The sequence below is a fragment of the Apus apus genome, chromosome 8 (genome assembly GCF_020740795.1).
Source record: "Apus apus isolate bApuApu2 chromosome 8, bApuApu2.pri.cur, whole genome shotgun sequence".
Taxonomy (NCBI): Eukaryota; Metazoa; Chordata; class Aves; order Apodiformes; family Apodidae; genus Apus; species Apus apus.
In genome coordinates, this window is record NC_067289.1 from 24,369,775 (window position 1) to 24,381,741 (window position 11,967).

Consider the following 11,967-nt stretch of genomic DNA (forward strand, 5'->3'; position numbering starts at 1 on the left):
AAACCAATGGTTATTCAGTACTGATTTCCAGAGGAGTTTTGACCATGCAAGGATGGAGAGAGTTGGCCTGATTAAAACTGCAGTCAGACACTGAGTTTCAGTACAGAATTTGAATAGGCTGATTATAAACCCAAAGTCTGTGATGGGAAATCCCTGCCTCAGGCTGGTGTCTGGACAATGGTTTCTCTCAGTGACCACATGTCACTTCTCGGGGCTGCCAGTTAAAACTAACCCATGTATCGGAAATATAAATATTTTTTTGTTAAAAGATTAAAAAAACTAACAACTAAATCGATATGCTAAACTGATGCTGGTTTCTCCTCTCACAGGCAGAGGGAAAGGCAAGTTTCTCAGCACCACCTTTGCCCTTTAAATCTACAGCAGGATCTCAAAAACATCTGGATACAGAAGAAACCCCGTAAAGACGCTGTCATCCTCCGCGCTGACGTAGACCCCGTTCCAGTCTCGTGCCACCTCCAGCCACACCTGGTCACCTGCACTCAGCTTCAGAACAGTCAGGAAGGATGCCTGGTCAATCTCCTGGCCGTAGAGTGTCTCCCGGGCTCTGGCCACCTTCCTGCTGCGGGCGACGAGGCTGACACGGGCCGGACGCCCCCGGACCGTCAGGTGGTAGGAGAAGACGTAGGCTCCGGGCACACTGCAGTTGAATTTCCCCGTGGAAGGGTTGTAATCTTCTTGGTCGTTGTACAAGATCTTGTCAAATCTGATGGGGACGTTGGGAGGAGGGAAGGGCTTGGACAAGCCGGCGCTGAACGCCGACCGCAGAACCTTGGCCGTGTCCCCTCGGGCGCCCTTCAGCCCGCGGGAGCCTTTCTTTCCCGGGGCCCCTCGAACCCCCTTGCTGCCAGCAACCCCCTTAGGTCCAGAAGGTCCCATCATGCCAGCAGGTCCCAGGTCCCCTTTTTCACCCTTACTTCCTCTCTCTCCTTTTTCTCCTTGTTTTCCATCCAGCCCCTGAGCACCCTCAGCTCCCATCTCCCCTTTGCTGCCTTTCTCTCCCTTCATCCCCCCTTCCCCTCTCTCCCCCTTTGCACCTCTCCCCCCTGGCTCCCCACAGTACCCCTTCTCCCCTGTGTCTCCCTTCTCCCCTTTGTCACCCTGTTCTCCATCCACTCCTGGGTCTCCAGCATCCCCCCTGTCTCCCTTGTCTCCTTTGGTCCCATTCTCACAAGTGTCCCCTTTGGACCCCTTTTGTCCCTTCAGTCCGGGGAAGCCGTAGCTGCCCTTACTGCCTTTTGCTCCAGCTTCACCTAGGAAAAGGGCAAAGTGCAGGCAAAAGAAGATTAAAAACATTAATGATGGATTGCTTTGGAGATTGAGAGGCATCATCAACAGTGAGGGGAAAGGTCAGGGCAATATTCCTGGCTTTCCCAGCCAACATTACATACCTTGCAGCCCAGGTTTGCCTGGATAACCGGGGCTTCCGCTTAATCCTCGCTCCCCTTGCTCCCCTTTGCCTCCTAGGACATTTCACCATGAATATGCTTTATCAGTACAGACATTAGTGATGCTGTCTGCAGCACAGCAAGCATTGCACAGAAGGTGACTGGTACTATTCTGCATGTGCCCCTCCTCTCATGAATAAAACAGACACGAGCAACGTGCGTCTTCAAGAATTGCCCTCAGAAACCTCTGCTGACTCTCAGAGCACCAAGCACCTCCACGCAGTCAACTGCATCTCACCCCAGTGCTGGATTTCTGCCTCTAACCAGCACCTCACTGGGAGGTGGTTGGTGCTGTTAAATGGCGAGATGGAGCAGATGGCAGCTCTGCATCTCTCACTCCAGGATTGCCAGAAGTCTTGTTCAAGAAGAGAATCAAAGCCTAAGAGACTTCCCTGAGTGAACGCTGCTGCTGGTGCCCCCACTGTCACCTTGGCTGTGTGTCTCTCCATGACCCCACACAGCCACAGGTCCTACCAGTGGTGTGTGGCAGCAGGACAGAGCTGCTCCAAGCAGGAAATGAAGGGCAGGTTTTCCTCTTGGTGGCTACTGATGGATAATTGTTGCTTTCCACCTTAGCTGAAATTATTTTGCCTGAGGTACTTGATGTGAAATGCTACACCTGCATGTAGCTTCCGTGGTAGTTTTTTCCTATTTATGCTCCTAATCCAAAGGAAATTGAACTCAGTTTTTAAACTCTCATTCAGAACATGGAATCTTACAGAATCTTGAGGGTTGGAAGGGACCTAGAAAGATCATTTAGTCCAACACCCCAACAAGGAGTTCTGAGTGAAATCTTTATGAGCAGCTCTTCCTATCCTGCCTGCACGTCTGAGTGTCCCTGCAGTAGTGCCAGCTAAATCTCCCAGGGTGTCAATCCCTATCAGCATACTGTTTCCCTTGAAAAATACTTTTTCCTCTAATTTTGTGGCATTTGATGAGGACAACAGCATCTGGTTTTGAAATGAGCAGTTAGTCTTTTTTACCTCTTTCTCCTTTAGAACCTTTTGGACCCTGAGGACCTGGAGTTCCTGGCAGACCTTGCAGACCAACATCTCCTTTCTCACCCTTGGGACCTGTAACGTAATCACATCCAGCAAATATTCTTAGTAACTCAAAGGTTTCAGTTTATAAAGACAATTCACAGGTACAGATGGCAACATAGCATCCAGGGATGCACATAAGGCAAACTCTGTTTCCATCACCCTGGGAAGAGCTGGCCAGGAGTGGTGGGGGCAGCAGAAGTTGGTGGGATGGATGCTCACAGGTCCCCTGGTCAGGCACACAGCTCCCCAGCCTTTGTCTTTCAGCTGCTGCATTCCCCAAATCTTACAGTTCTGCATTTCATTCCTGGCTGTAGTTAAAGATTTTTTAAAGCCAACTTTCAGCTGCCCTTGATCCACAGGAGCTCAGACATTCATAAAACATCAGCAGTAATCTGCCTTAAATATTTGAGTGCATCTAAGGAGCTCCCATCACTTCGTAATTGCCCCTCTCCTTAAAAAGAATTAAGTCTGCAAATACAAAAGTGGAACCTGGCAGGCAGCTCCAAGCTGCAGAAGGGACAGGTTGAAAGGCATGCAAGCTGGCTTCCATCTCTTTTTTTTTTCCATTTTTTTCATCCCCTTGGGAATCTGGAGACCCCCAGTGCATGTCTGGAAGCAGACTATGGCAGCTTCAGTCATCACAACACAACCCATTTAACAGAAGGACTTTTCCATCAACACCCAAGTGAGTCATGAGTGCAAACTCCCTCTGCAACCACTTTAATTTCCATTAGCAAATCCCTCCTGAGCTGTGGGAAGTGAAAATCCCTTGAGTACATTGTATTAAAAGAAAAATATTTCATTATTTTACCACCTTTTCTCAGAAGAATAGCTTCTATCTCCAGTATTACTGCTATTAAAGTGAACATTTGCAGACTAATGCTCTATTCATTATAGTGGTATCAGGATTAGGTGCTCTGTAGATACATATTTTAGCAGCAGAAAAAAATAGAGACAAAAGGTGTCATGAAATATTTAGGTGCTCTAAGCAGATCTTCTTCTTGTGAAAGCAAATAATGACTTTACAATTTGAACACAAAATTATTTTTGTATTTAACTCCTTCTATTCCAAGGAGGGAAAATCATAATAAAAAAAAAATAAAAATTTAAGGCTTTTACCATAAGCCTTCCAGCAAAGACATAAAGCTGCTGGCAGGAAGTTCTGAGGGTCATAAAACCGTGGTTGAAGTGAATGGGAAAGTAAATCTGTGAATCCCAGGGGATCAGACACAGGGACAAGGAATTGAAGAGCACAGGGATGTGGGGCACCTGCCAGCTGCGCCATGATATGGGGCCAGCTCTGCATGAGCTCCCATCCCACTGTGGTCCTCAGAGTGAGTGCCATGGGGACCAAGCTCCTTTTTGGGGCTTTCCCACTCATACTGGTGGTTTGGGATGTGGCTGGTGTGCACAATCGCATTCGAACTTCGCTGCACAAGTCCTGCCTACTCATTCTGTGAAGGAAAAGCAGGAGGCTCCTCAGTAGGGTTTATGTGCTTCAGCCAAGGGCAGCAAGAGAGGCATCAGTGTACCTGGGGGTCCTGGCTCCCCTGGCAGTCCCTGGGGCCCCACAGCAGCTGGGCAGCAGTCGCAGCAGTTGAAGAAGAAATCAGCTGTGTCCAGTGTGTAGTTCTCAAAGGGGAAGAGCGTGGTGGACCCTGGGGCTGCAGGGCTCAGGGTGGGTAACTTGGCTCTGCCTGGTGCTGCCGTGAGGGGTCCCAGGGTGGTGTGAGAGGGGTCGTGGCCCACCAGCTGTGAGGGCTTTGTCTTGGTGTACTTCACATCTGGGGTCACCTTCACCCCCGCGTGCACAGCGGTCACAACCAGCATCACAACCGCCCAGAGGGGCCCCGGGGAGCTCCACATGTTGGCAGCTGCAGGACAAGATGAACCCAGTCACAAATCCCTGCACAACACAACCCACAAATCCATCCCTGCACAACACACAAACCCCTGCACAACACACAAACCCCTGCACAACACCCTTTGCTTTCACAGGTTTCCCACAAAGCCTGACCTGCAGGAGAAGTTTCAGGCACCCATGGGCACCTGCCTGGAGGACTATGTTACAGAGCCTCACTTTTTAGGGGAAAGTGAAGTATAATCAGCAAAACCTCCTGCTTGCTCACCCCTATTGACCATCATCACCCTACAGAGCACGTGGCATCTGGCTGCTCCTGTTTGCTGTGGTTGGAAGTGCTTCTTTGGGCATCAATGGAAGGGCAAGGGACTGACTGAATCACTGGGACAACGTGTCTCTCTTCCAAGTGTATGATTAGGAATAATTCAATTAACACTTCAGGGTGCAACACAAATACACATTAGAAAAAAGGTTTGCTCTAAAGGAAGAAACGGAAACAAAATGAAACACCAAGCATTAAAAAAAAATTAACTCAGGTTTTGGTGGGTTTTTTTGTTACTAACTGATTTTCTGATCTTGTAAATTTTTTTTAGTGTTAACTTTCAGGTCTGTTTTTATTTTCAAAGTGTTGATTTAGCTGAACCAGGAAGAGAGAACAAAGTAAGAAACACACATTTTTTTCCTATAGAACAGATGATGCCTCTCAGATGTCTTGGTATATAAAGAATCTTTGTTTCTTTTTTAAACCAGTGTGCTGACCTGTAGATACAAAAGGGACAGACTCTCTTTCTTGCTGAACCTGTAATCTAACCCTCCTTAGCAGCTCGGGTACTTCATTACATGAAAAAGTCCCCGGGAGAAATGCTGAGTATACTTGCCATCCCAAGGGCACAAAGAGGTCTATCCCAAAGCCAGGCATTTGAGGGCTGGATTATAATCTTTCCCTATTTTAGAATTCCATTTTAGAGGAAAGGGTCATGATTTTTTTTTATGCTTTCACACAAAACCAAATCTTTTAATGCAAAACTGATTATCCCCACAAAATCCCCGGTGATCACTGTTGCCCCCAGCTGCCGCTGAGCCCCTTCTCCACCCCATCAGCTCCAGTGAGGGATAAATTCTCCCTTCTCCAGGCACGTGCCGCATTAGGATGGGATACTGGGCACTGCTTTTTGCCACAGGTCTGGATGGGGTCCCCAGCAGCCCCTGCCAAGCTCACCATGAAGAGCTTCCCTGGGGGCAGCTGGTGTGGGGGGCAGCGCTCAGCGCCGGCAGGCAGAGAGGAGCCAGACCTTCCAGCCAGCAGCAGGGGAGCAGCCACAGGGAAGGGAAGTCATCTGCCTGCAAGGAAAAGGGAAAAAAAGCACCAAATTCCCCTTTTGAAGAATATCATCATGAGGGAGTGTTTTGCCACTGTTGGCAGACAATAAATAAACCTAGAACTTCCCTTTTATATATTTTACTGTCACAAACCAACAAGCTCTAAAACCAGACACTCTCCAGTTGCACAGCCAGATTGATGGATTGCCATCAAATCCTGGAAAAACATAGTTAATTGAAAAATTACACCTTCCTAGTCTCTGTAGAAAATAAATTGCCAGAGCAAGGAGTCATTAAACAGATTTTCATTATCATGGGCAATACTGTTCCTAAAATACATATTCATAATTAAACAAAAATAAAATAATAATAATAATTCTAATAATAAAAATAAGAATTCCTCATTAAATTATCGCTAAATATGCATTTTAATAAAACTGAGTTTGGGGAGTTTCCCATTACATGACCTTACCACCACTAATTCTAAAATCATTCCTTCACTCCACTAGGAAAGATTATGATTAGTAGTGGACACAAAATGCAAATAATTACATTTTGCTGCAGTGACACCTCATTCAGTACATCCTATATTTAATTGTTTCTAAATATCTACTCCTTGTTTCCCATAATAACATTGTAATAATACAGTTGTTCATTGGCTTGGTCCCTAAAATTACAATATTCCAGTTCACAAGGTATTTAACCTCAATCTCCCAGCTTTAAATATCAGGGAGATGATTGCACTTTGTGTTACATTTAATTATATCAAGTTCTTCCACAGAGGAGGAACAGACAGTAGCATTTCTTGAGAGAAATTCTGTTGCTACTATGCCTCCAAATTCTACAACATCATTGCAAATGTCCTGCCCAAAGACTAACGAACTAGTGAGTGTTATCTCCTACCTTCCAAACCGTCCTGCTCCCAGGATGACCCCCCACATCAGTGGCACTTTGAAAAAGACAACCTTATTTTCTAAGAGAATCAGTTTTATTCTTGTAACAGCTTCTCCCATGGCCAATGAGAGCCTGCATGGTGCAGGGAGAAGGGGGGATTGGCGAAGTCCCCTGAAAGGAGCAAGGTGACATTGAAACCTGAGGAAATTCAAACGCTTTCCCTGACCAGGGCACTGCTCTTCACATGGGACTTTGTTGGCTCTTGCCCCCGTGCCAGTTTTTGGGGCTTTAGGGACACTCCTCTTTCAAATCCCAGCGTCATGGTTTGGTACTATCAGACTCAGCAGGAATTTGTCCACAGGCTGCAGCCAGGTCCAGGTTTCTCTCTCAGCATTTGGTGCAGAGAGTTTGACATCACGCTCCCCTTCTTGAGGTGGGAGTTGAAAAGGAGTGGAAGAGAAATTCCAGCAACAGTTCTCTGGGATGATGAGTGCACGTGGCTGCATGGAAATGCAGCAGGGGAGGGTGGCTGTGCTGCCCGGAGGGGTGGCAGAACAAAATCCTGCTGGGAAAAGGGACAAGCCCACCCCAGGAGGATTGCTACAATGATGTCTATATTGGAACAGATAACCCCTCTGGATTCCATAGGCTAATTGATTTCCTTCCCTCTTTCCCAGCAATCACAGCACTCGTTTCCTTCCCCAGGGACCTTAAAATGGGCCAGTGTTTATTCTTAGATTCCCAACCCGGTTCAGAGGGCAGTAAGAAACCAGGAATGTGAGGCTGCCTTTCATTGCCCTGTCTTGGTGAAATATGAGCAAGGAAACAGCCTCATTCAATCAGGCTGACTTTACTACATACCCTCACACTCAAAGCTCAGCTGCCAGACAAGAAAGGCTGCTTGTTTCAGGCAGGCTGGAGAAAACAATCAATTCTCCTTCAAAGTAAGTGGGGAGAACTGTAATCCTCCATGATTTATTTGCAACCACCTTTTCCTGCACAACAGTTTACAGCTTTCAGCAACAACAAGTTGATTAAAGAAAGTCTATTACTAAGCATACCAGGCTAGATTGATCCACCAACTTTTCTTTCCAAAGAAATCCATTAGAGTTTTGCAGTGAGATGCTCTGAGCCCGGGTAGGACACGGGCTTGTCGCATGGAACCTGCACCAGCACTCCCTGCAGCTCTTGCTGGAAACAGAGCTGGGTCTTCAGTTCAGACAGTTCTTTTTAAAAAAGTAACAACCCTTTTCAATACTGTCATTGGACTCAGTGTTTTAAACTGAAATTTAAAACACTTGTGTCTTCAGCAGAACTGACGAGACCACAGACACATAAATTGAAGACAATCAAACCAATGATAATAAAATGATGTTTTGCTCTTAACTCAGGATTTTTCATCAGCAATGGAATTTATTCAACAGCGGGAGATTAACTATTTTTAACCAAGATTGCTGCATTTTGCAGTGCTCCCTCCATACCTACTAAGGCTACTCTTTCACAGACTTCATTTTGATGCCACATTTGCTGCACAAGAAACACAACTTTAATCCCAGGTTAGTGTATTTTCCTGAATAGCTTCAACAGTAGCACTCTGGAATGGTATTATTAGAATATGTGACAACTGCAGCTTTTTTAATTACATAGTGCTTATTGAATTACTGAAACAGTTTGGAAAACTCATGGGTTGAGGATGTAAATTAAGATTTAGCACTAGATTATTCCCTCGGTTTACTCAGGGGATCTGGATCTCCGTTTCACTGATATTGTGAATTTGAAGATAACTGGTTTTGCAAAGTTAAATACAAACAAAGCTGTGTCCATGCTACTGGTTTCTACCAGCACATCCACCAGCCATGGGCTGGTGATCTCCTCATAACTTTCGTGTCACTAAAAGACCCTCCTGGGGCTTCACCTCACCTCTCCCCTCCTCTGCAGCCTGATGTTCCTCCTGGGACACAGCAGGGTCGTGAACATGGATGTGGCCACAGCAACCTTGTGCTTGCAGGATCCTCTCCTTGGCTGCTGTTCTGAAACACAGGGATGCAGCAAACTGTGTAAATGTGTTTTATATTAAATCCATGGGGTATTTCCTAAAGGAGATTCAAAAGGCACCTCCCAGAGGATTCCACTTCCGACTGTTTGCAAATGAAAATAGAAAATTTAGACCTGCAGAAACAAGGTAGACTAAAAACTCTGGTCTGGAAATACAACAAAGGAGGGAACAGTGAAGAGAAAAGCAACATGGAAAGTAAGCCAGGTTTGTAATAATAGCTAATTTAAAATCTTAATGCTAAAGTATCAAGAAGGCAAACTGGAAAAGGGAATATTCACAGAGTGGGTAAAAATAGAACTAAATTACATTAAAGCTGGGTAAAAAGTGGTAAAAGGGAATGAACATTTCTGTGTGAAAAATCAATTAACACTTCTCACAAGATTTCCCACAACAATTTAGCAAACCTTCTGGAAAGGGGACCTCCTCTCTTTCCCTCAGTAATTTTGTTTTCTGAAAAATTGAGATGTGCTCTGGTTTCCTTGACTCATTGTCACAAAACAATTGAGCTAAAGGGAAAGCAGACTGAAATTAAACTCTCATGCTATGTTATTAATTAGGGGAGGGAATATTTCCACATAAGACACTACAATAGATAAATTAGTCAAGTCAAGATACAACTTCTTTCTCCTCTCTTATGTTCTCAGCAGGCTGTAGCCTCCTAAATGTCACCTAGAGGCAGCACTAAATGGACAGCAGGAATTCACCCTTGCTGGGTGACAAAAAAGCAGAAGCCCGTTGAGGTCTGGTCTTTTTCAGACCCACTGGAGAAAATACAAATTCAGTTTCTCCCCCATTTTCCTCCATGTTTTTTTCTCTATCAACCTGGAAATCCAGCCAGCCCATGTTTTCAGGCTGATCCCTTTTCCAGGAACTTCAGGGTCTTCTCTGGGCTCTGACAACCCTCAGACACCAGCTCACCTCGTATGTCCCTTCCAGCCCTTCCCACCCTCTTCTCCTCTGTCACCCTTTTCTCCCTGGTTACCTCTCAGTCCCGTGTCACCTGTTGGAGCCAGTTGTCTTCTCTTGGCCTGCAGTTCCTGGAGGTCTTCCAGAACCAGGTTTTCCCCTCCAAGAAGGAAGTCTCATTCACCACTGAGCCCCTGATCACTCTTTTCTTCTTTTGGTCTTCACTGCCCAGGTCCTTGTATTCCTCCCTTCCCAATGTATCCTGGTTTATCCACAAAAGGGAAAAAATTGTTAAATTCCCCTTATAAAGAGCAACATGTCAGAACAGACAGAGCACAGCTCTGAAGAAGAGCCCTCACTGGCCAGCAAATTACATTTGCTCCTAAATAATGTCTATTACTTCTATGCAGCCTATGGCTACTGAGAAATAACTGTAAGTGGTGTAAAAACACAAGAAAATTAAGAAATATATTAAAAGATCAACATCTTTTTCTCTCTGGGGATGCTCCTCTTCAGAAGCCATGGAGAACAGCCCACTGGGGACTCTGCAGCCACCCTGAAAGCTGGATATTCAGTTGGGGTGTGTCCATGTTTGCAGCACTTGGGATGCTAGTTTCTTGTTTGGTTTGGTTTGTTGTTGTTGTTTTTTGCAAAAGAACAATAAACTAAATGCGTGAGAGAAATAAAACCTAAAAATGTTTTTTTAAAAAATAAATATTTTTGTCTTTACAGCTGTTCTATTTCCAGGTTAAAATTTTTGAGGGTTTTCATTCATGATGAGAACTTTAAATACCACGTGTTGTAAATACTAAACAAGTCATCTGTGTAGAAAAAGGAGCTACTACTCATGTAGGATTTTAAAATGCTTGACTTAAAAGAAAAAAAAATAATCAAAACACCACTGCCAAAGGGATTTTCCCTGGATGTAAAGGAATAAAATCTTCTCCCTGTAAAATCAGGATAATTGCAATTAGTGTTATTAAGGGGAAAATAAACCCAGGAAAACCCCTGCTTTAGTGTATGGCAGTAAATCCCACCAACCTTATGCCATACGTTGTTTTAAATCTCCTAAGTCTGCAGGATGGCAGTTCAGTTACACCTAAATCAAGATTTATTGCACTTTAAAGTATAATGGCTGGAAGGATTCAAAAGCTACCATTTCACATAAATAAGCATTTAGGGAGTTATTTAAGAACTGTAAGAACTTCATGATACCTATTACATTCTATAGAGCAAATCACTCTAGGAGTCCCTAAATGCATATTTAAAATACCAGTAACATGAAGATATTTATGTGACAGACCAGAATTACAGCTCAGGAGTTGCTGTAGCTTGTTGTGCCCAGCTCCTACACCAGTGCTCACCTTTGAAGCCCTCTGAGGGGTGTCAAAAGGCCCTGCACGCAAAGGCTCTGCCCTGCTGCAGTGGGGAGCAGAGCAGCCCTGCTCCAAGCCCTGCTCCCAGGCATGGATCTCCTTTGTCAGGACCTACAGCTGCCTCTGGTCTTGCCTAAGAAACACCCCCATTGTGCTCCTCTGGCACGTCTAGACAGCCAAAGGTAAAAAGTGATAAAATTACCTGGCTCCCCTCTTTCACCCTGCTCTCCCTTTGTGTGGCGGGCTGGGGGGTGTCACAGAAACCCTGCCTCCCTGCTGCACTGCTGTTCTCCTTCAGTGTGCTTAAGAAACAAAATAGTCCTCAACAGCTGTGTCTTTGCTAATAGCAAGTGGTGGGATTATTTCCCTCCTTGTTTCCAGCACCATCTTTCAGGGAAGATGATATTTGCTGGCGGAAAGGGGGTCTGAAATGCCAGGCTGATTGGTGACAGCAGCTTGTCCCTTTGGGGCGAGGGCTGCCAGCCCCTCTGCTGTGGCTGAGGGTGTCAAAGCAGCCTGGGAGCCCCCCAGGGACCACCTTCTGGAACCACTTTGGTGGCATGTGTCCCCAGCTTGGGTCAGCGGGTGCCTGTGGCAGAATCCCTGTCACTGCTCCCCGTCCTGGTATCGAGGGGAACCAGCTGAACACACCACAACTTCTCCCAGCAAAATTGTTACTTATAAAAGTAGTAGAGAAGCAATAAACAATCCTAATGCAGTGCGAGCACCTCACCTGAAGAACACCTACCAAGGCAGAAGCTTCTTTCCCATCCACAAACACGGAGGCTGTTGCATTCACAGGATTAGGGGCCAAAAGAAAGAAGAAGAACTGCATCTGTTGTACAGTCCTTCAAGAAGCACAGGAAGATCCCCACTATTTGCAGGACACATAGAGCAACAGCTGCTTTGTTGCAGCCTCTTGGAAATTAAATTTTCTGGTTGAAATCTCCTTTTTCATGTATAATATATGAAACCCATGAGACAGACCCAGTACCAACTAATTACAAGGTAATGTGCTGCCTTTGTGGGCCATCATGAGTGAGTT

The 11,967-nt window shown here is 45.5% G+C and overlaps 1 protein-coding gene across 1 annotated transcript; it reads right to left on the minus strand.

The window, feature by feature from the left end:
- Positions 1-272: 272 nt before the first annotated feature.
- On the minus strand, positions 273-5,610 carry OTOL1 (otolin 1). The gene is made up of 5 exons (XM_051626279.1): positions 5,590-5,610; positions 4,042-4,383; positions 2,450-2,539; positions 1,410-1,481; positions 273-1,271 (listed from the first exon to the last, which is right to left on the minus strand). The coding sequence occupies exons 2-5, from the start codon at positions 4,373-4,375 to the stop codon at positions 376-378; spliced, it is 1,392 nt and encodes a 463-aa protein (XP_051482239.1). The 5' UTR covers positions 4,376-4,383; positions 5,590-5,610; the 3' UTR covers positions 273-375.
- Between the last annotated feature and the right edge of the window lie 6,357 nt (positions 5,611-11,967).